We start from the raw sequence: 19,056 nt of genomic DNA, 5'->3' as shown, positions 1-19,056 counted from the left end.
TTTATGTTATGGGGTATTGTTTTGTTTTTTTTACCCTTGTGACAAAGCTAATGCATAATTTTCTCTTAGATATGGTCATCTTTAAGGTAAGTGAACAACTTGGCTCTCAGATTTCCTGTTGTGATTCCAAGATTTAAAAATTGCATTGCATCCTTGATAGTTGCTGCTAATTTCACCTATTCTGTTTATTTGGACTCTTATTCTTTCACTACATCACTGACTCCTGTCAAGCAGCTTGTGGATAAGCTCTCCCTATTGCACACATTTCCCCACCTCATCAGCTAGCTTATCAGACTGGTGTTGGCTGTTATGTTAACATGGCAACAGTGGTCTGTAGGCTGGCTGAAGTTGTGGGTCTTTAACATCTAACTTGTGCTGCCCTGTTTATGTCGAGTCCATCTGTGGATGCAACCATCTGTCTTTTCTTTCGAACCACTGAATTTATGCCATTCATTACACCTCTGAAAATGGAAGTGAAATATATAAATAATAAACAATAAAAGGGTTAAACTTATGTTATCAGATGCTTTTGTCACTTTTCTCTCTGCACTGCTGTTATGCTTAGTAGCTACCTCAACAATTTCAAGCTATCACAGTACCAGTTGACCCAAACATGAGGTCCATTTTGAAGGTATTCTGGAGCTGTAATTCACTTTAGATGAGCCCCCTCATTAGATGGACATACTCAATTGCAGATACTAAAATTAAAATTAAGACTTCACGTAACTTGCACGTTAACGATGTAACATTTAGTATGGAGTCGTGCTTTAGCTTGGAAACAGAAGCTGACAAAACATCTCAAAGTCCATATTAGTATGATTTAAAGTAATCACATTTTTCCTTGAGGAGCCTTTGGTGTAAGGTTACCTGTCCATGAGCTTCCAGTGAAGAACAAATTCTGTTCAAGTAAACAATTTCATTTATATACTATTTATGATATTTTCTTGTCTACATTGAGTTCAAAGGGGAGGTGGTGCTGCTTCAGTTTTTCCCCATTGCTAGGACAATTGAGTGTAGCTAGCGATGACCTGCTCAAGAGATGTGAAGCTTTCTAGAAAGTCCTCCTCTGAGATCCCAAATTTAATGTACTGATGGATATAAGCCCTGTAAGAGAGGAAAGAATGAATCAAACATTTGACCAAAACACAAAACAGCTGGGAACTGGTTACTAGGAAGATGCCATCTATATAAATATTCCCTGAAAATGTTTCAGATTTTTAGATGTGGTATTCACCTCGAGGCAAACATGTTCCAGGCTTTTCCCACCATGGTATCCAGAGGTCTGAGCAGAGCCTGACTGTTGCTTACCAGCGTGGCAGATTTTTCGTACTTATTAAAAGGGACTGGGCATTTCCACGTGTTAAAAGCTTCTTTTGATGAGAGCCAGGAGGTGTACAGTGCTGGGTCCTCAAAGCCACCTGTGGAATGATACATAGGTCACATCCATTACTTGGTACAACCTGAAGAGATAAAAATCATCATCTTCTTTTTGACAGTAATTCAAATATTATGATATGATATAGCAGTGTGATAAAAATGAACATGTTTCAAACAGCCCCGACCAGTTTCTGTGCTGAAGACGTCTTTCCCCCTCAGTATAAGCAGGTTGGCCAGAGAGACATTGAAGCTGGTTCCTGTGAGGCTCCTGGGCCGCTCGGAGGCCACATGTGGATGCACATGCCAGTCTATACCTGGCACAAAACAAGACAGAGCCACGTAATAACAAGCCATAATACTGATTGTTCTCTAAAAAAAATTATAAAAAATAAATCACAAAAGCCATAAATTAGAAAAAGCTTGCCTTCCTCCATTTTGCTGTTGGAAATGAGCATCTGCCGCAGGTGTTTGAGCAGCCCTGGCCAGCTGAATGTACTGTAGGCTATGGAGGAACTGGGCATCTGAGGAATAGTGCAGACACTGAGCAGCTTGTACTCTGGGTGACATGCAAGGGTGCTCACCAACTCACCTGAGAGACAGAGACAGAAACATAAGGAAGTGTTAAGGTGTGTGTGTGTGTGTGTTTTATATTTGAAATGGTCATTGTGTCAGGATTTCATGATAAGGTGATAAATGTGCATTTTTTTACATTTCTGATAAGTGCCCCCTAAATGAATATTTACAACTAGTACTGTACCACACTGGATGTTTTACAGTTGCAGTTAGAAATATAACAGCAGTGTCAGGGAGTGTTTGTCAGAGTTAACCTCCTCAAAGTTTTGTTTGCTAAGTGTTGAAGTGCTGCTTTCCCACTACAGCTGCTTCAGTGCATTAAGAAAGGTTGAAAACAGCTACTCTGAGATTATCCCTGTATGAACTGCTCTTCTCTTATTCGCTGAAACCAGGCCGTGCAGAAAACTTTCTGTGTGTGTGTGTTCGTTTGCATCCTGGCCTCTCTCACCCAGAGGATTTCTGCTGTAGTCTCCATGGGAGTCAGCGCTGAGACTTGGCTGAAGCACGCTGCCCATCTGGTGAGCGATGACCCTGTTGACGTCACTAAAAGAGATGTGTTTGATGTTGAGCAGCTGACTGCAGATCTTGTGCACCATGTCGTTCTCATGCACCAAGATGGCGTCTGACAGCTGGTAAAGATGAGCCAATGTCAGCACTGAGTTGTAGTTCTGGACAATCACCTGAAAATAAAAAAAAATATAAAAAAAAAGCTTTGGGGAACTCTGCTCTACCATTTGAAGACAAAGCCGTCAGCTAGTGCTTCCAATGTGCTTCATTACCTCCCCAGTCCTGTATGGCCAGGTGAGGTGGTTGAGGATGAAGGACTTTGCGTAGGTGTCTCTGAGACACTGAGTAATATAGGTACCGACCCCAGACCCAGTTCCCCCGGCAACACTCATCATGGCCATGAGGCCGGCCAATCTGTCACAGCGCTCCACCTCTCGCCTCACCAGCTCTTCCACTACCTCTCTGTGACGGGGACCGTGGACACAATAACTGAGGAAAAGAAGACGCATAGGGGAACTGATTCCCTCCAAACATGGGATGTTGTTTTCCATAATTTGTGCATAAGTCACCGGTCTTGAATTTGGAAATATTTTTATAACACAATTTATTCCTCTAATGTACACTTTATCACACACTAAGCAACTCCTATTTCTGTGGTCAGGTATGTACTTCTTCAAATCAAATGTGTGGTCTATGTTTGTTTTGAGCTGAGGCTGACCGCCAATGTGGGGGACAAAAAAACCTTCTTACCCATTGGCCCAGTTGTTTCCAGAGCCCTGCTTCTGGCTGAAGTGTGAAGCGTCTCCATACCTCCATGTCCCTGAGGCGGCAGCTTTGGCCATGCTCTGCTTTATCACTTTAGGCTCCATGTCTATCAGCACCGCCCGGGCCACCAAATCTGGAGAGCACATACAAACATGGTACACACTGAAACACAAAAAACTGGCAACAACGTCAATGTGTTTGAATAATTTTGGACTTGGTGTTTTCAATAAACACTTAAAGGGAAACAATATATAAATGTTTAAACCTATTTTTTATACCTCTGACACTATTAATACAGCCTTTTGTCACATTTACAGCCCAATGAAACGGACTCATTTCAGGAAAATCCCCATAAACCAAACGTTTGCATGACTATTGTTTGAAGATACTGAGTATTGTACTAATATTTTTTAATACAGTTTTACTGTCACTCGCTGCATGTCAGTGAATACAGACTCCACATCTGCTCTGTTTACTTTGGGGCCTGATAAAAAGCAGCCTGTAGCAGACAGGTCACCTCCATGTGCCGTGCTGTGGAAGAACCGCTCCCGGCTGGCGGCTCCGTAGCTTCTCCTCGGTCCGTGCAGAGCGTCGCTGCTGAGGATGCCGAACAGATCCGGACCGATCTGGTTCCCGCACTGACCGAGCTGGAGCGTCACCATCGACATCTGCACCGGGGTGTGATTTTTACAGATGTTCACAGCACAGGCCGTGAAATCCGCCGGAAAATCTCCATGACAGCGGTTTGTTGCTGCCGCCACAAGAAAAGTTACACCGGTACTTCCGGGTAGCACTCCCAGGGATTTTCAAAATAAAATTCACATTCCTATAAAGTGGGTGGCTGGATTTTTTTTTTTTTTACTTTAAACCGCTATACTTTTAGATCTTACGAGATTTACATCTGTTAATGTATAACGTTGATCAAAAATTGTCTAATTTTGCATTGAACTAATTACGTTATATTGTGATTTATTATCTGCTTTACAATAGGAGGAAGAGTTTAAGTTGCTGAAGCTTGCAGACGCATTTCTCTATTGTCTGCACAAACTGTTTATAAACTGGTGACATGCTGTTTTTAAAGGCCAAGGCCTGAAAGTATTGGCTACGACTATTGTCATTTTCATCTTTATTATTGCTGATTGCAGTAAGCCTTTCAGTGTAATTACTAGTGATTTTTACATTTTGTCACTGGGATGGATTTGTGGGCTGACATACGGGGACAAACAACCATTCACACTCATATTCATTCCTACGGGCAATTTAGACACAACGTGTGTCCCTTTGGACTAGCCTGGGAATCAAACTCGGAACATCCTTGCTGTGAGGTAACAGCACTAACCAACATGCCACCGTTTCACCCTCTTCTAGAGCATTTTAAGTGAGAAACAGGATATTGATATGACAGTTGTTGGCTGGAGTTTAAATGCTATGAGTATGATTCAACACTTCATGCTTAAACTGAGAGGTCGTGATGGTTATGAAGGTGCTGCTTTTTCCTTCTAAACTTCTCACCTTGAAGAGGCGAATTTTTGTGCCTTTTATGTATTCATGCCATTTTGCACAACTTTCCTTCTTGACTATTTATCTTCCTTGTGTTTTATGGCGGTATCTCTTATTCTTTCTATGTTGTACGATTGAAGTGTGTGAGTGAGCTACAGACTGTTGAATATTTTTTATTTATTTTTCAATCTATCGTAGGGTTTTTGGGATTTAAAAAGAAAAAGATTTTGATCCTGAATAATAACAGAGAGAGAGAGAGCAATTGCTGTTCCTGTCAAAATAAAAGCCCAGCCTCCCGCCCCTCTGTTGAACTGCGCAGTGCGCATGCTCCGTGTAGTAGCCGGTTATGGCGGCGGTGTGTGTTGGTCCATGAGGTGGGGGGACGCCTGTTATTCCTGCGGTCTGTGTGACAGAGCGAGACGAGCCGAGCGCTGCCATGGCCGGAGTGTTTGACATTGATTTGGACCAGCCGGAGGAAAATGTCTCCGACGACGAGAACGAGGAGGTACTTTGAGCGTCGAGGCGCCGAAGTGGCGGAGTTGTCGGAGCAGAAACTCCGGTCTGCACGGCAGCTAGCCGTTAGCCCGGTAGCCTGCCACCCACCGCAGGCCTGCTCCGCAGCCGGAGCTCCCGTGGCCTTTTCTCCAGCGTGGGCTGGCCAGACCGGCGCCGACGGCAGCGACGAAGACGCAGCCGTCATTTGCTCTGCTTTGTCATTTTTATTTTTCTTATTTTCATCTGCTCTTGTCGCCGGAGCCGGCGCAGAAGCTCGCGGCTTGCCGTCGCTGTCACGTTTAGCAAACATCGCTGTCATGCAGGAGTTGAGCAAGCGCAGCCATACTTGGCCAAAGGTGCTGCAGTGATATATGTGGCTCGGTGTGCAACAGTTTATTTTGGCGAGACTGTGTGCTCTGAAAGCTGGAGCCTGCTCGCTTCTGAAGCTGGAAAAAAAAAAACACAAACAGACAAACAAACAAACAAACAAACAGCAGCAGTCCACTTTAAAAAAAGAAAGAAAGAAAGAAAGAAACAGATTTAAACTGTTCAATTTGTAAACAATTTATACACGTGACAAACTGCAGGTGTCGTCACCTGCTGTCAGATCACTGATAGCAATCAGAGCTGTTCACCAGCATATACAGGATGTGCATGTACTTGTTTATAAAACATGGATTGGGAAACTGTCACATCCTGTTTGTCGGTATTACATCACAGCTTCGGTGTTAACAGGCTGATGTTTCAGCTTCTCCTGTTGCCAAGCTGAAAGAGCCGTTATTCATGTGTCAATATCACTTTTTTCTATTAAAAATTACCTTTTAGACTTTCCTGTGTCCAAATTGATGTTGTTGAATGACTTTTGTCCAGCCAACAAATCCCAAACCCCACAATGTTCAGTTATTGTGGACGTTTAACCGAGGAAACCTTAAAGCTGGAAGAAGAACACAATTGATTGGTTGTTTTTTGCAAAGAGGAAAAAAAAAAGAAAACCCAACCCAAATCGATAATCAAAATTGTTGCTAGCAATTTTATGATGATAACCTGTTAATCATTTCAGCACTTAATACAATCATTATTTTTTTATAGCATGTTATTTATAGCAAGTTTTGTTAATTTGTCACTATCCTAGTAGTTAAGACGAACAAATGTTTATATGCAACATATTAAATAAAATTCCTACATTTCCCAATGGAAGATGGAAGGAAACAAACAAATGCACACTTGTTGACTTGAGATTTTGTTGTTGTTCCTTCCAGGTCCAAATCAGTGATATCATGGATCAGTGCACTGGATTTGAGTTGTGAGTATTCAGGATGTTCATCAATGAGTTTATGCTGTGGTTAATTGAGAAACAAGTGTGAGTGCATTGAATATATCTCTGCAGCAACATGGACGAGTGTGAGAAGATTGAGATATCGGAGAACAATGTCAATCAGGGGACGGAGAACATCAGACCAGAGTGCTTTGAGCTGCTGAGGGTCTTAGGGAAAGGTGGATATGGAAAGGTACTTCAGACACAGCAGCTCACACTCCTACATATACACACACACTTATTATTTTACCTCTGTATTGTGACGGGCTGAGTCATTTGAGTTAAGTCACTTGCAGATGACTCTTCTCTCTCTGCAGGTTTTCCAAGTTCGAAAAGTTGTCGGTGCTGCATCAGGCAAAATCTTTGCCATGAAAGTTTTAAAAAAGGTACCTCACATTCACAATCCCATTCACGTTGCACCACCCAGAGCGATGTACAGTTTCTCTCACTATGCATTCCATGAACATAACTGTAGGCTTGTTATTGCAAATAAACATTATGGCGCTTCTGTCTGCAAATATTTGATGTCCTTGAAGTCAGAGGTGGGGTAAGATTTCATTGCTAGTTGGTAGGTTGCCATCTGTGCTGCTCTGCTGCAGCTTTGGCACTTAAAGCACTCTGCCTCAGCCCATTAGGTACTGCTTGATAACAACAATGCTTCTGCTTGATTGGTTGTCATGACCCCTGTGACACTTTGAAGGGCCATCTCATTTCATCCTGTAGTTTCAGTTGTGAAGCCTGTAGTATTAGAACAGAGCCCACAGCCTGTATAGGTGAAGCATCTTTGAGAAAGAAATCTGTCCTGACTTGTCTAAAATTCTCATAACAGCATATATCCAGACTAGCATTCAGGCTTCTGAGTGACAGCTCTTAGCTGAGCCTGCAAAAGTAAAAGGCTAAAAGCAGTGTAGAGAAGTTATGGAGTTTGCAGTCTTGGATGGAATAGTGCCTTCTGCCTTCCCACACCTAGTTTGGGGCTTCATCATCATGCTGAATAAGTGATTTATTGGCAAGAAATGTTGTTTGGGACATTTCACATGTGCCTTGATTTAAAAAAAAAGAAAAAACATAGAGATGTACTCCTCTGTCCCCCTCTTCCTGACTAATTGTAATATATATTTCTTTGGGCTGGGGGCACCAGGCTATGATTGTACGCAATGCCAAAGACACAGCCCACACCAAGGCAGAGAGGAATATCCTGGAGGAGGTGAAGCATCCATTCATTGTTGACCTTATCTACGCCTTCCAGACAGGAGGAAAGCTGTATCTCATCCTCGAGTACCTGAGTGGTCAGTACAAGAACATACACATACAGTTCAAATGGCCACATTCTATAGAAATATTACTGAAATATCAACTTCAGTGTAATGACTCATAACGACTAAGTCAACCTAGGTTAGACAAGCATTAAAATGTTATTGAATAGTTAGACTGTGCCCGTGTATAAGCAAATGTTCACCTGTGCAGGTGGAGAACTTTTCATGCAGCTGGAGCGGGAGGGCATCTTCATGGAGGACACAGCCTGGTGAGCTTTTTATTTTAATATCATCATTTAGCTGAAACCGCAATGTAACACATTGTGTGATACTGTGCAGTTTCTTGGCAGAACTGTCAGTGGTACCCTGTTATGAAATGGCTGTGATATTGATGTCATAACAACGGGACAGCTGTCGAATGTGCTCATTATATGACCTATGAGTCAACCTGATGGCTTGATTTGAGCTACCGATTTTATAATAGAAAACGAATGTGACCACAAGTAGAGTGTATAATATTTCTGTTATGAATTCTTATTTAGTTTCTACCTGGCTGAGATCTCCATGGCTCTGGGTCACCTGCACCAGAAGGGCATCATCTACAGAGACCTAAAGCCTGAGAACATCATGCTCAACAGCCAAGGTGTGTGTTTGTGTAGGAGTTTGCTATTTGAGGAATTAACAAAAATGTAATAGCATCGCGGACATCTAAAGTGTTCAATGTGTTTTTATTGGCTAATTGAAATAATACTCTATATGTACTGTAGTCATAAACACAGTTATCATTTGTAACCATTTAGATTTGGGGTTATTGTGCATTGATGCAGACGAATGTATCCACCAGCATTATAAATATGATTTCTTACCAGGCCACGTAAAGCTGACAGACTTTGGGCTGTGTAAAGAGTCCATTCATGACGGCACCGTCACACACACGTTCTGTGGTACCATTGAATACATGTAAGTCAAACTCCTTGTTTTTGGTCCCTCAGTCACATAAGTACCATCTTTCTTACACACAAACTGTTTCTTATTTATTATCACATGCTTGCCTCCTTTCATGCTCATCAATGATCTTTGATGTTTTAAGTGAAATGCATTAGTGAGAGATGTACACTCGTGTTGTTTTAGGGCTCCAGAGATCTTGATGAGAAGTGGACACAACAGAGCAGTTGACTGGTGGAGTCTGGGTGCTCTGATGTACGACATGCTCACAGGAGCGGTCAGTTACAAAAGCTGTAATACTAAAATGCTTTCTTCTTCACTCTTATTAATTCCCTAGTATGAAATACTAATCATTGTTTTAAAGCTGTGAGTAACTCTGTTCTCTCATTCCCCACTGTAGCCACCATTCACCGGTGAAAACCGAAAAAAGACCATTGACAAAATCCTCAAGTGTAAACTCAGTCTCCCACCCTACCTCACACAAGAAGCTAGAGATCTACTCAAACGGGTATCTGCTGCTTGTTCTGCGGCTCATATTATCACAGCATCTTAAGCAAAAATAAATTAAACGTGGCGTTTTTAATCTGATGTTTGACTGCTGGTTGTACAGTTGTTGAAGAGAAATGCCTCATCGCGGCTGGGTGCCGGAGCGGGAGACGCCACAGAGGTCCAGGTGAGAAAGTGTGATATGACTCGGCCTGGAACAACATACAAGCTTGAAGCACAGAAAACGTATTAAGCTTTGAAGTTAACAGGGGAAAAAAATCAAATGAATTTGTGAATAAATGGCAGCTTGATGACGTTTCCTCAGAACTAATAATTCCCCAATTTACGGCCCTTTTCTCAGGCTCATCCCTTCTTTCGACTCATCAACTGGGAGGATTTACTGGCTCGGAAAGTGGAGCCTCCCTTCAAACCCTTCCTGGTAAGTATCAGAAGAGAAGATTTCTGAAATTGTTACTAATATTCTTTTTTATATTAGTGTCTCAGGTAGAACATTTAAGAATGCTAAATGCTGATGTTTTATCTTTGTCAATTCACATTTGATGCTGACCAAGTCCATTGAGCATCGATCTGCCTAGTTGACTTTCAGTAATTGATCCCAGGCCATCTATATTTATATATCATGTTTCTGCTCCTCACCTGTGTTTGCTTCGTCTCTTGTCTTTACAGCAATCAGCCGAAGATGTGAGTCAGTTTGACTCAAAATTCACCAGTCAGACGCCCGTCGACAGCCCAGATGACTCAACCCTCAGTGAAAGTGCAAATCAAGCCTTCCTGGTAACTTCTGCAAATACATTTATATTTTCTCCAGTCTCTTCATCATTAAACACATCCAGTTCAATGTTTTATAAACACAATTAAAGGCTGCAGCACCATCACATACCAAAAAAATTGCTTTTGGTGAAATGTTATTCTAATTGAAAACAATAACAGATTTTTTTTTTCCCCTCCTCCCCCAAAAATATGACTGTTTGTAGGGTTTCACATATGTCGCCCCATCAGTCCTGGAAAACATCAAAGAGAAATTCTCATACGAGCCAAAAATCCGCTCACCTCGACGGATCATGGGCAGCCCAAGAACACCTCTCAGGTAAATGAACCCATCTGCGTGACCAAGTTCAAACTTTTGAATGTTTTAGAAGACCTTGTAATACACCATCTGCCTCCCCTATTTCTTTTCAGTCCGGTAAAATTCTCGGGGGGGGACTGCTGGCCCCGGAGTCCCCTCCTCACCAGCGGAGGACCAAGTGTCCTCCGGTCTTCTCAGGACCAGGCCATGGAAGTGCCCACCCCTGAACAGATGGACGTTACATCTAGCTCTGAGGCCTCGGCCCCTCTTCCCATCCGTCAGCCTGCCGGTGTCAACCTGGCTCAGATGAAGCAGCAAGCTTATCCTGTCGTGGCCAAGCGACCTGAACATCTACGTATGAACCTATGACCCGCTGCGCCTCTTTAGGAGAGTTTAATCCATGACTTTTTTTTCCCCTTTATTGATGTTTTTTTAAGAAACAAACAAAGCAAATAGATATGGATGCTAGAGACAATGAAAATCAAAAATTGCACATCCGCACACTACATGTACTGTCATGAGCAGGAGTTTGTGTGTGGGTCTGGAACTCGGGCGTGCCGCAGTTAAGAGCTACCCAAAACATCGCTGTCTCATCACGTCTAACCCGACATCTCAGGTCTCAAGGACGTTGGTCTTCTGACACTTCCCTGCACCACACACCCTCGTTCTGAAAGGGACTACCAGGACTGGAAATCTTTCCCAGACCTAAAGCCTTCGCGTGATCGCGAAATCAAAGGCGCTAATGTATCACGCAGCATTCATGTGGTTGTAAAGCTGCCAGTTGGCTGTACAAGTGCTCTGTGCTATCTGAATGAAAGCCAGTGAGGAAATTGTTTCCACTGGGAGATCCTGACAGTATTGTTTCTCAGACTTGAGTGCTTCCTGGCTGTAAATTAAATGATATGAATTGGGTACATGATCAAAGAAATCATCAGTGAGCACCGGACAAGCAGTTTTGATACTTTTACACAACGGTTGCATTAACTGCGCTGTACGTCAGTGATGAATCAGAGAGCCTAAATTAAAGAGAGAAAAAACATGTTGACCTTTTAATTTTTTTTTTGAGCATTAGTGTTGTGGATGACTTGTGCAATTATTTGATGTGGGATCCATATTCCAATTATCTGCTCTTCAGGCAAACTTCATCATGGGATGTCTCACTGGATTGTACTGATGCATCACCACAACATAAATCTGCTTGGTGCAACAGAAGTGTGAGTCACTTTCACATCAAAACCCACCCAAAACTGATCATGGTGCTGCTTTGTGTGGTTAACCCCAACCACACACAACCCCCCCCCACCCTTCAGCCACACAGGAGCATCGCACCCCTCTGACTCCTGGTGTGAATTCAGAATGGAAGACTGGAGCACCAGTTGATCTGGACAATGTCTGCAGTTGTGGGGTTTTAATGCCCAAAAAACTTGGGGCAAACATTTACAGCCTCTTACATCAGCATCTACTCGTTTAGGAGGTCAATTTTAGGATTCCTGGAAAGCAAGGAAAATTCTAATAAAATGCCAAAAAATAGGGCTTTGTGTCTTTTGTGTGTGTCGATAATTATCTGCATTTTAAGACTTAGAAAAAAAAAATCCCACAGAAATCACAAATGCTTTTTTTTTTTTTATTACATACAAGATTTGTTTCAAATTTGGATGTTGCATCCTATGAATGTCAAAGTTCATCATGTGCTGCAAGTGCATTTAAGTTCCTCTCAATACAGTCAGCATTTTGTTCATTTCCTTCTCATGGTGAGGATTAGGATTCAGAAATTGTGCAAAATTCAAGTTCAATTAAACCTTTATGCGGTAACGTGTGATAAATTATAACCCTAAAATTTTCAGTAGCTAAAAGAACAGTTCACTACCACCTGAAACCCAATTTAGTGGACAAATATGAAATCAAACTCAAGGAATGATAACATACCAGTGCATCTGATCAATCTATATACTAACATTTTCCAAAAAAACCCACAAACTACAACATATTACTGGTAAAGACACCCTCATGAAACATTGTCCAATTACAGTGACGAATGTCACAGATGAACACGAAAGACCAAATAAACATAACAGCAGCAGAAAACAAAAAAATTAGGAGAATTAAATGAAAAAGGAACTCAGATAAATGATCGAGGTTTTGAATTTTAAATGCTGGTTATCAAGAAAATACTCTAATGTTCAGTTCTATGTACAAATTTCCAAATCTAAGCAGAGCCAGTTTATCCCCTGCCTGCTTTTCTAGGATCTGATTTAATTTTTGTGCAAGAAATCTCATGTAATTTCTTCAAGGCTTCTCTGTGGAGCTTCATAACTACCAAGCAGATTAACTGTAATAATAGCTGGTGGGAAAGTCACACCAGAGATCTTTGCAGAATTAAAATATGTATATCATCATCTCTGTAGCAAATTGTTGCATTCATAATCAGTATACATGACACTGGCCTTTGACATACAGTGTATCACAACAATAAATGCATCTGAACTATTGGAAGAGGCTGCCTGACCTACTGGGACTCAGAGTAGAAAATATAAATATGCATAAATAGAATATGCAACACCATTTGCATGTAAAATCAAATTAGAAGATACAACTTTGCAAAAATTGTTACAAACCCTGCCTTGATAACCAAGAAGCAAACACTACAATGCTGCACTGTCAAATATTACCGTAAAAGGTCTGACTTTGGTGACATGGGTAAAGCTGATCAGGCCTTAGGAAAAAATAAACAAACAACTATCTCAGTTCTTCGGTGATAAAGGTTATGGAATATCTATAAATCGCTGTGCAAAGTAAATTCTTCATAAGGAATGTACTTCCAAACCTATGATGTGAATAAAAAAAAAAAACATCTATCAAATATCTGAAGTAATGAAAAAAATATAGTAAAATCAGTCATGTTTTTAACTTCTTGGCTCCATTAAATTGCTGCATATTCCCACAAGTGTATATTCACTATCATATTCCTGCATTGGCTGTTACATCTACTGGCTTTGACTTGTTGTTTCTGGATGTCTTCAGAGCCAAATGACTTCGGCAAGCTAAAGAAGGCACAAAGAACCTTATAGGACAAAAAAAAAAAAAAAATTAATTAAATTAAAACAATAATTAAAAAAAAAACTAAGATGGTTCCGTTATTTGATGGGTTGAGTTTCACCAGAAAGATTGACAAACATGGCCCAACAAAAAATCTATTTTATATGCAAATGCTTCTCTTTGGCCTAAATTCCAAAGTGAGGAAGCGGAGTTAAGACTCTACTGCCTCACTTTGTGGCGACATTCCAGCACAGCTCGAACAGATGAGTATATCGCTTTCACCTTTCTGCTCACTTTAGTGTGCTTTAGTACAGAACAAACATCTAGAGGCCAAGGAGACAAACATGACGCTGCAGTGTTGATGTTCCTAAAACTGTTTTACATGGTTTTCTAAAAATATTTTTTCTGCTGTTTTTCTTTGGATGACTAAAAGTAGCAAACTCAACCATCAGGTGATCAGCACAAAACTAGGTATTTGCTGGTTCAGCGAAGCCACTTTAAGCAGCAGGGACGAAGTCAGTCTGAGTGGCTGCTTCAGTTTTCAGGGAGACGTGTTACAACAACATTTCTTCAGATTTATATGTCCATATGAGAGAGGTGAGAAAGCATGACAGCAGGTGTTTTTCTAAACGGAGCAGCTACAGCCAGTTGATCTAAACCGGATGGACGAGAATGGAATTACAATATGACCAGCATCTAGCTTTCGGTTCTTTTGTGTGGAGGTTGATATGTAAAGGTACAGTACAAGAAGTCTGTGGTGCTGATGAAGGACTGCTGTCACTTGTTTATGCTGCACCTCCACGCAGCCGGACTCTCTTGCTGCAGTCGCCTCATTTTCTTTCCTAACCAAACCCACCAGGCCAAACCAATCACAACACACACCACGGACTCCACGTAGTAGCCATCCAGCGTCGTGACGCAAGCTCCACCTTCTCTAACACACAGCTGGAAAGGAGAGGCGGAAAGAACGACGAACACGGTTAAACTTTCTAGATGAGAGCTTACGGACAAGTCTTGGTTCGCCCCACCCCTGCTCACTTACCCCTGCCTCTGCCGGAGAGTCGCAGCTCTGTCCAACAGCCCCCTGGCATTCCTTAAAGGTCAGTGGGTCAACCATCCACAGAGCCACCGTAGACGGCCAGTTCCCTCCCAGATTAGTGACTGTGTTCAGCAGGGTCATGTAGGTCCCTCCAATCACTGGGTCACTCACTTTGGCATGAAAGGCCATGCAGGCCACATACATACTGTACAGCGCCACCTGGGGTTAAAAAAAAGAAACAGGTACCACTTTTTATATTTCTCCTCATGACTTCATGGCAAAAATTGAAAACTGCTTCACGTTTAATATCAATGCTATTATTTGGATATTCAAATTTCATTTAGCATTCATTTATGTCCCTGATATTTCATGTATTCCTCTGCTGCTCAGTGACAGCTATGACTATGACCTGCTTAAAACTGGGTTGTAAGTTATATCACCTAAAGACCAAAAATCCACTGCTGCTTTTATTTTAGTTAACCTACCTGGTATTTTACAGAATAGAAGGAAATGCAGTAATATTAATGATGCTCTGTTTTATTAAAGACTTCCACTAAGTGAGCAAGCATCCAGGACCCTGAGACAGTAGCAGGTAAATTCAACCATCATACATTTATTATTTGCATTTGTCTTTCTCTTAATGTGAAATGGCACTCAATACTCAGCTGACTTCGTGCAGCAACAGTTTGGTGCCACGTGTCACTATATCAGGGACTAGATTATATGAAGGAAATAATAAAACAGGATGAAACAATACTAAATAATACAGAAATGCCAAACCTGATGCGCTGCGTAGCTTAGCAGCACTACAGTGTAGTAGTAAACAGGGAAGCCGCCTTCTTGTTTTACACTGGGGGTCCACCACACCACCAGAGCATATTCCAGGCCTATAAGCAACCTGAAAACACAGGAAAGTTTTAGTTTACTGAATCTATAGACCACATGAGAATATGTATCTGGCTTTCGTTTTTTTAGGTGTTACAACCTAAAAGGAAAGGCCTTGTAGAAGACATCCAGAGGTCGTGGCCCTGCTGTGTATTTACTGATAACTACGGGCAGAAGAATCTGCAGAGGCACCATGGGCACAGCCAACAATGCCAGCTGTGCTTTGGGAACTCCTGCCTCGACCAGCTTCAGACCTGTCACTGCATCTGCTGCAGAGAAACCAATCTGAAACACACACACACACACACAGCGGCGACACAGCAGAAATGTTTAATTCACACAGGACCTCTAAGTGTCAGGCAGCAAACATAGAAGGGCAATATGTAAAGCATTATATTTCTCAAGCTATGCTCACATACTTTAGCAGTGAGGAGCAGGAGACAAAAGGTGAAGACTGTGGGCATTTTGATGATCGAAAACAGCAACTTGTAGGTTTCCACAACACAATGCGTCTCCTCCTGGACTTTGCTCCTTCCTTTGCCATGCTCATTTTCCCTTTTAAAAATGGCTACCAGTGTTGTTGAAACCATGAACACCATCCCCCAAAAAAACAGGAAGTCTGCAACAGGGCAACAGAGAGTTAAATAGACTTTATTCCGCCTCACAGGCAGATTTACCTTGGACCCTATCACATAAGTTATTATTTGTCTTTTTAAACCAACGGGTCAGGAACAGAAAATACCTGACAAGGTAACGATGCCTGTGTCCTTGGGCTCTACTCTGAGGTATTTGTTGCAGAAATCAGCAGACTCCAGTGCCAGGAAGAGCACATTTCCCAGGAAGTACCCAGCTGTCTGGCCTACGGAGTTGCATGTAGATGCATAACCCACATTTTCTCTGGACAACATGGTCAGGGCCCAGCCATCCACAGCTATATCCTTAGAAACACGAAAGAAAACGCAAGTTAATATGGGGAAATAAAGTATCTCCTAAAACGTCTTTATTTTTCTTTATATATCAAAGATAATTCTAACGTGGACAAGACAAGACTGATGGCTTTATTCTATAAATCTTTTACTGAGTCCATTTTAACTTTCTGCATCATTTCCTGGTACGTGCAGAACAAAAATCATATGTTACATATTGTTAAGGTAGCCAGTAAGATTATCGGCGATCAGCAGCCTTCTCTGTCAGCTATCTCTGACAGACAAGTTCTGCGGAAGGCACAGTCCTTCTTACACAGTCTTGACCACCCTCTCTTGGAAGACTTTGTTCTTCTTCCTTCTGGGCAGAGATACAGGTCCCCCAGGGTTAAAAGCAATAGATTTAAATTTTCCTTTGTTCCTAGTGCAAGAAATGTGCTTAACTTGCATCAGTAACTAGCACAGTAGCACTTTATTGCAGCACTTTACTGACTTGACTGCACTAGCATTCTATTAGGGCTCTGACTTTTTTGATTAACTAGGGAAATTTTATTTAACTACCAAACAGATGCATTTTATTCATTCGTTTGTTGAATTTGTACTCACTGTTTTTTCTTTACTGTTTTATTATTGTGAATGTCCTTTCGCATGTTGTGTTGTATATATGTCTTGTCCTCTACTGCAGCTGAATTTCCCCTCGTGGGACAGTAAAAATCTGAATGATTGCCTACCTGTGTGGCTGCCAGGAAGGCAAGCATGAAGAAGACGGCGGTAAGTGTCACAACTTTTGGGCTTCCCTCGCTCTGTAGTAATGAATTGACTGTTAAGGAAAGGTAGAGCATGAAGAGGCCCAGCAGGTACTGTGTGGGCACCAACCATGACTTTCTACAGAAAGGGAGGGAAGGGGGGAGATTATCAGCAAAACTGCGCCAAAAAAAGGAGGGCAGGGAAAAGCATCCACATTAGACCAAAACATGAACCCAGACAACGTACGTGTCTTTCTTACCGTCTGCCAAACCTGCTGAAATAAAGAGCATCCACCAGCGGTGCCCACAGAAGCTTGAGGCTAAAGGGCCAGAAGACAAAGCTGAAGAAGGCTTGTTCTTTGTAGCTGACGTTCTTGCTCTGCAAGATCAGAGGGATGCTGCCAGCCAGTCCGAGAGGAATCCCTTGCAGCACATAGAGAAATAAGAGAAGCGACACGTTGCCCAACTCTCCTCGGATCCCAGGCTGGACTCTGTTCCTCCCGTGCTCTGAATCCGACCTTCTGATGAGCACCCCCGCTTCGTCCTCCTCCACCTCACTGCCACTCATCTCTCCGTTATCCAAGTAATGCATGCTCTCATTCGGGAGGGAGACACCCACCAGCTTCCTCTGCCGCCGGTTCGTGTGTGAGACCACATCTGAGGGCTCCATGTTAGAGCAGTGGGCATCAAACCTGCTCTGCCCTCAGCAAACCTGGAGAAAAAGACAACACACCTGATGAAGCAACTAAAAAGACAGCTGATTAATTATGAGCCTCCGAAACCACTGAATATTTTTTAATCACCGGAATCCCACTGAGATTAAAAATGTTTGGGGTTTTTTTTTTAAGCAGGCCCATAAAAGAAACAACAGATTAAACACATATCTGCAAGTTTGTCTCTCATAGCAAAAACAAAGAAATGATGTAAATTGCAGAACAATGCAGGAGATGTGGGTTTATTTATGAGGCGCATGCAGAAGAAAAGGGTTCATCAGTAAATGTAAATTCCACTCATGCCAGTGTGTTGTTGATGTTTTTGCTGCATAGACACGTATGAAAACGTTGAAGTAAAGAAGTAAATGAATGAAAAACATTAATGGGGTGGAAGGAGAGCCACAGGACCGTGTTGAACTGAAAATGTGCTTTCACAGTCCACGTAAATAAATACAAACCGTCCAGACCGACAGGCTCCATCAGTCCCTGACAGAAAAGAAGCTGAAACTAACGATGGAGCAGATAATCTAATGAAGGGCAACTTTGGTTAACAGCTGCCGCCTTCAACGTTTTGTTTGGTTGCGTTTATGTTTTTGTGATTTTAAGTATACACCCATGAATAAAAAAAGGACAGCACACACGTTTCAGTTCCCGTCGAAGTAAAAATCACATTAGGACACGTAGGAGAAGAGAAGTTGGATGAGACAGACAGGGAAGCGGATGAACTCATGCGTACCTGATGAGGACGACAATATGAGAAAAAAATAAACAAAACACAACGCGAACACACCCACACACACACACACACACACACAAAATAAAAACACAAAAAGGATCACAGAGACAGCAACAAATAAAGGCGACTCATTCTACGTTGATTTAAGAGGCGACAGCTTGAGGAAAAACCCCAAACGACGGAGAGGTTGTACCTGTCGAGCAGTCACATCGGCGGACATCGACACCGGGCAGACAGGAAGTGCAGCCTGTGCAGCGGCCAAATGTGTCCGGCAGACACAGCTGACGTGTCAAACTCGGACTGAACGGCGTCCCCTTTCCGCTTCTAATGGTGCTGTTGAATAATGCAATTATTACCTATTTTCATGTTTATCAGGAAAAATAAAACGTTATATTGTTATATTATATTATATTTATTATTTTCCTCTAGACGCTTTAATACAGAAACTGCTATGAATTGTTTTCAAATATATATATATATATATATATATACTATAAGCTCCAAAAAGTTTCTTCGACTTCAACTTTATTTGTGCAGTTGGTTGTGCAACAGGCAAAACACAAATAAACCACAGTGTGCTTTACATTCACACAGCTTTATATGTTTACTTCCACTCATTCACACTTTCAGCTCAGAACTCCGCTCAAAGTCAACATGTTCAGAAACTTTCCT

The 19,056-nt window shown here is 41.9% G+C and overlaps 3 protein-coding genes across 8 annotated transcripts; 1 reads left to right on the top strand and 2 right to left on the bottom strand.

The window, feature by feature from the left end:
* Nucleotides 1–621: 621 nt before the first annotated feature.
* Nucleotides 622–3,983, bottom strand: tubd1 (tubulin, delta 1). 4 transcript variants are annotated; one of them, XM_029516971.1, is made up of 8 exons: nt 3,740–3,983; nt 3,208–3,355; nt 2,730–2,946; nt 2,399–2,630; nt 1,802–1,966; nt 1,563–1,691; nt 1,235–1,418; nt 622–1,104 (listed from the first exon to the last, which is right to left on the bottom strand). In XM_029516971.1, the coding sequence occupies exons 1-8, from the start codon at nt 3,888–3,890 to the stop codon at nt 999–1,001; spliced, it is 1,332 nt and encodes a 443-aa protein (XP_029372831.1). In that variant the 5' UTR covers nt 3,891–3,983; the 3' UTR covers nt 622–998. The 4 variants fall into 4 exon arrangements, with proteins under 4 accessions (XP_029372831.1, XP_029372833.1, XP_029372832.1 ...); XM_029516973.1 differs by lacking the exon at nt 1,235–1,418 and having other exon boundaries at nt 622–1,113; nt 1,559–1,691; XM_029516972.1 differs by lacking the exon at nt 1,802–1,966.
* Nucleotides 3,984–5,074: 1,091 nt separating this feature from the next.
* On the top strand, nt 5,075–11,836 carry rps6kb1b (ribosomal protein S6 kinase b, polypeptide 1b). 2 transcript variants are annotated; one of them, XM_029516969.1, is made up of 15 exons: nt 5,075–5,227; nt 6,477–6,520; nt 6,605–6,725; nt 6,850–6,918; nt 7,674–7,821; nt 8,000–8,057; nt 8,331–8,431; nt 8,658–8,748; nt 8,920–9,010; nt 9,134–9,241; nt 9,344–9,406; nt 9,581–9,658; nt 9,907–10,014; nt 10,215–10,327; nt 10,420–11,836. In XM_029516969.1, the coding sequence occupies exons 1-15, from the start codon at nt 5,159–5,161 to the stop codon at nt 10,673–10,675; spliced, it is 1,518 nt and encodes a 505-aa protein (XP_029372829.1). In that variant the 5' UTR covers nt 5,075–5,158; the 3' UTR covers nt 10,676–11,836. The 2 variants fall into 2 exon arrangements, with proteins under 2 accessions (XP_029372829.1, XP_029372830.1); XM_029516970.1 differs by lacking the exons at nt 6,477–6,520; nt 6,605–6,725; nt 6,850–6,918.
* Nucleotides 11,837–11,946: 110 nt separating this feature from the next.
* slc33a1 (solute carrier family 33 member 1) lies at nt 11,947–18,619 on the bottom strand. 2 transcript variants are annotated; one of them, XM_029516966.1, is made up of 9 exons: nt 18,578–18,619; nt 17,196–17,647; nt 16,921–17,074; nt 16,009–16,204; nt 15,686–15,885; nt 15,367–15,551; nt 15,162–15,279; nt 14,385–14,600; nt 11,947–14,287 (listed from the first exon to the last, which is right to left on the bottom strand). In XM_029516966.1, the coding sequence occupies exons 2-9, from the start codon at nt 17,603–17,605 to the stop codon at nt 14,120–14,122; spliced, it is 1,647 nt and encodes a 548-aa protein (XP_029372826.1). In that variant the 5' UTR covers nt 17,606–17,647; nt 18,578–18,619; the 3' UTR covers nt 11,947–14,119. The 2 variants fall into 2 exon arrangements, with proteins under 2 accessions (XP_029372826.1, XP_029372827.1); XM_029516967.1 differs by lacking the exon at nt 18,578–18,619 and adding an exon at nt 18,385–18,418.
* Nucleotides 18,620–19,056: the final 437 nt, after the last annotated feature.

Source organism: Echeneis naucrates, chromosome 13 (genome assembly GCF_900963305.1).
Source record: "Echeneis naucrates chromosome 13, fEcheNa1.1, whole genome shotgun sequence".
In the NCBI taxonomy this organism is placed as follows: Eukaryota; Metazoa; Chordata; class Actinopteri; order Carangiformes; family Echeneidae; genus Echeneis; species Echeneis naucrates.
Note: the sequence above shows the minus strand (reverse complement) of the source record. Positions and strands in the feature narration are given on the sequence as shown.

What these genes read in the sequence shown, in the direction of transcription:
- tubd1 (XM_029516971.1), bottom strand. Translation starts at nt 3,890, where the DNA reads ATGTCGATGGTGACGCTCCAGCTCGGTCAGTGCGGGAACCAGATCGGT. An exon ending in CCACAGCACGGCACATGGAG is followed by an intron (nt 3,356 to 3,739) that starts GTGACCTGTCTG and finishes TGTGCTCTCCAG; the next exon opens with ATTTGGTGGCCCGGGCGGTG. An exon ending in CGTCTTCAGCACAGAAACTG is followed by an intron (nt 1,419 to 1,562) that starts GTCGGGGCTGTT and finishes ATCATTCCACAG; the next exon opens with GTGGCTTTGAGGACCCAGCA.
- rps6kb1b (XM_029516969.1), top strand. Translation starts at nt 5,159, where the DNA reads ATGGCCGGAGTGTTTGACATTGATTTGGACCAGCCGGAGGAAAATGTC. An exon ending in TTCATGGAGGACACAGCCTG is followed by an intron (nt 8,058 to 8,330) that starts GTGAGCTTTTTA and finishes ATTCTTATTTAG; the next exon opens with TTTCTACCTGGCTGAGATCT. An exon ending in CATCATGCTCAACAGCCAAG is followed by an intron (nt 8,432 to 8,657) that starts GTGTGTGTTTGT and finishes ATTTCTTACCAG; the next exon opens with GCCACGTAAAGCTGACAGAC.
- slc33a1 (XM_029516966.1), bottom strand. Translation starts at nt 17,605, where the DNA reads ATGGAGCCCTCAGATGTGGTCTCACACACGAACCGGCGGCAGAGGAAG. An exon ending in TTCAGCAGGTTTGGCAGACG is followed by an intron (nt 17,075 to 17,195) that starts GTAAGAAAGACA and finishes CCCTTTCTGTAG; the next exon opens with AAAGTCATGGTTGGTGCCCA. An exon ending in CCTTCCTGGCAGCCACACAG is followed by an intron (nt 16,205 to 16,920) that starts GTAGGCAATCAT and finishes CGTGTTTCTAAG; the next exon opens with GATATAGCTGTGGATGGCTG.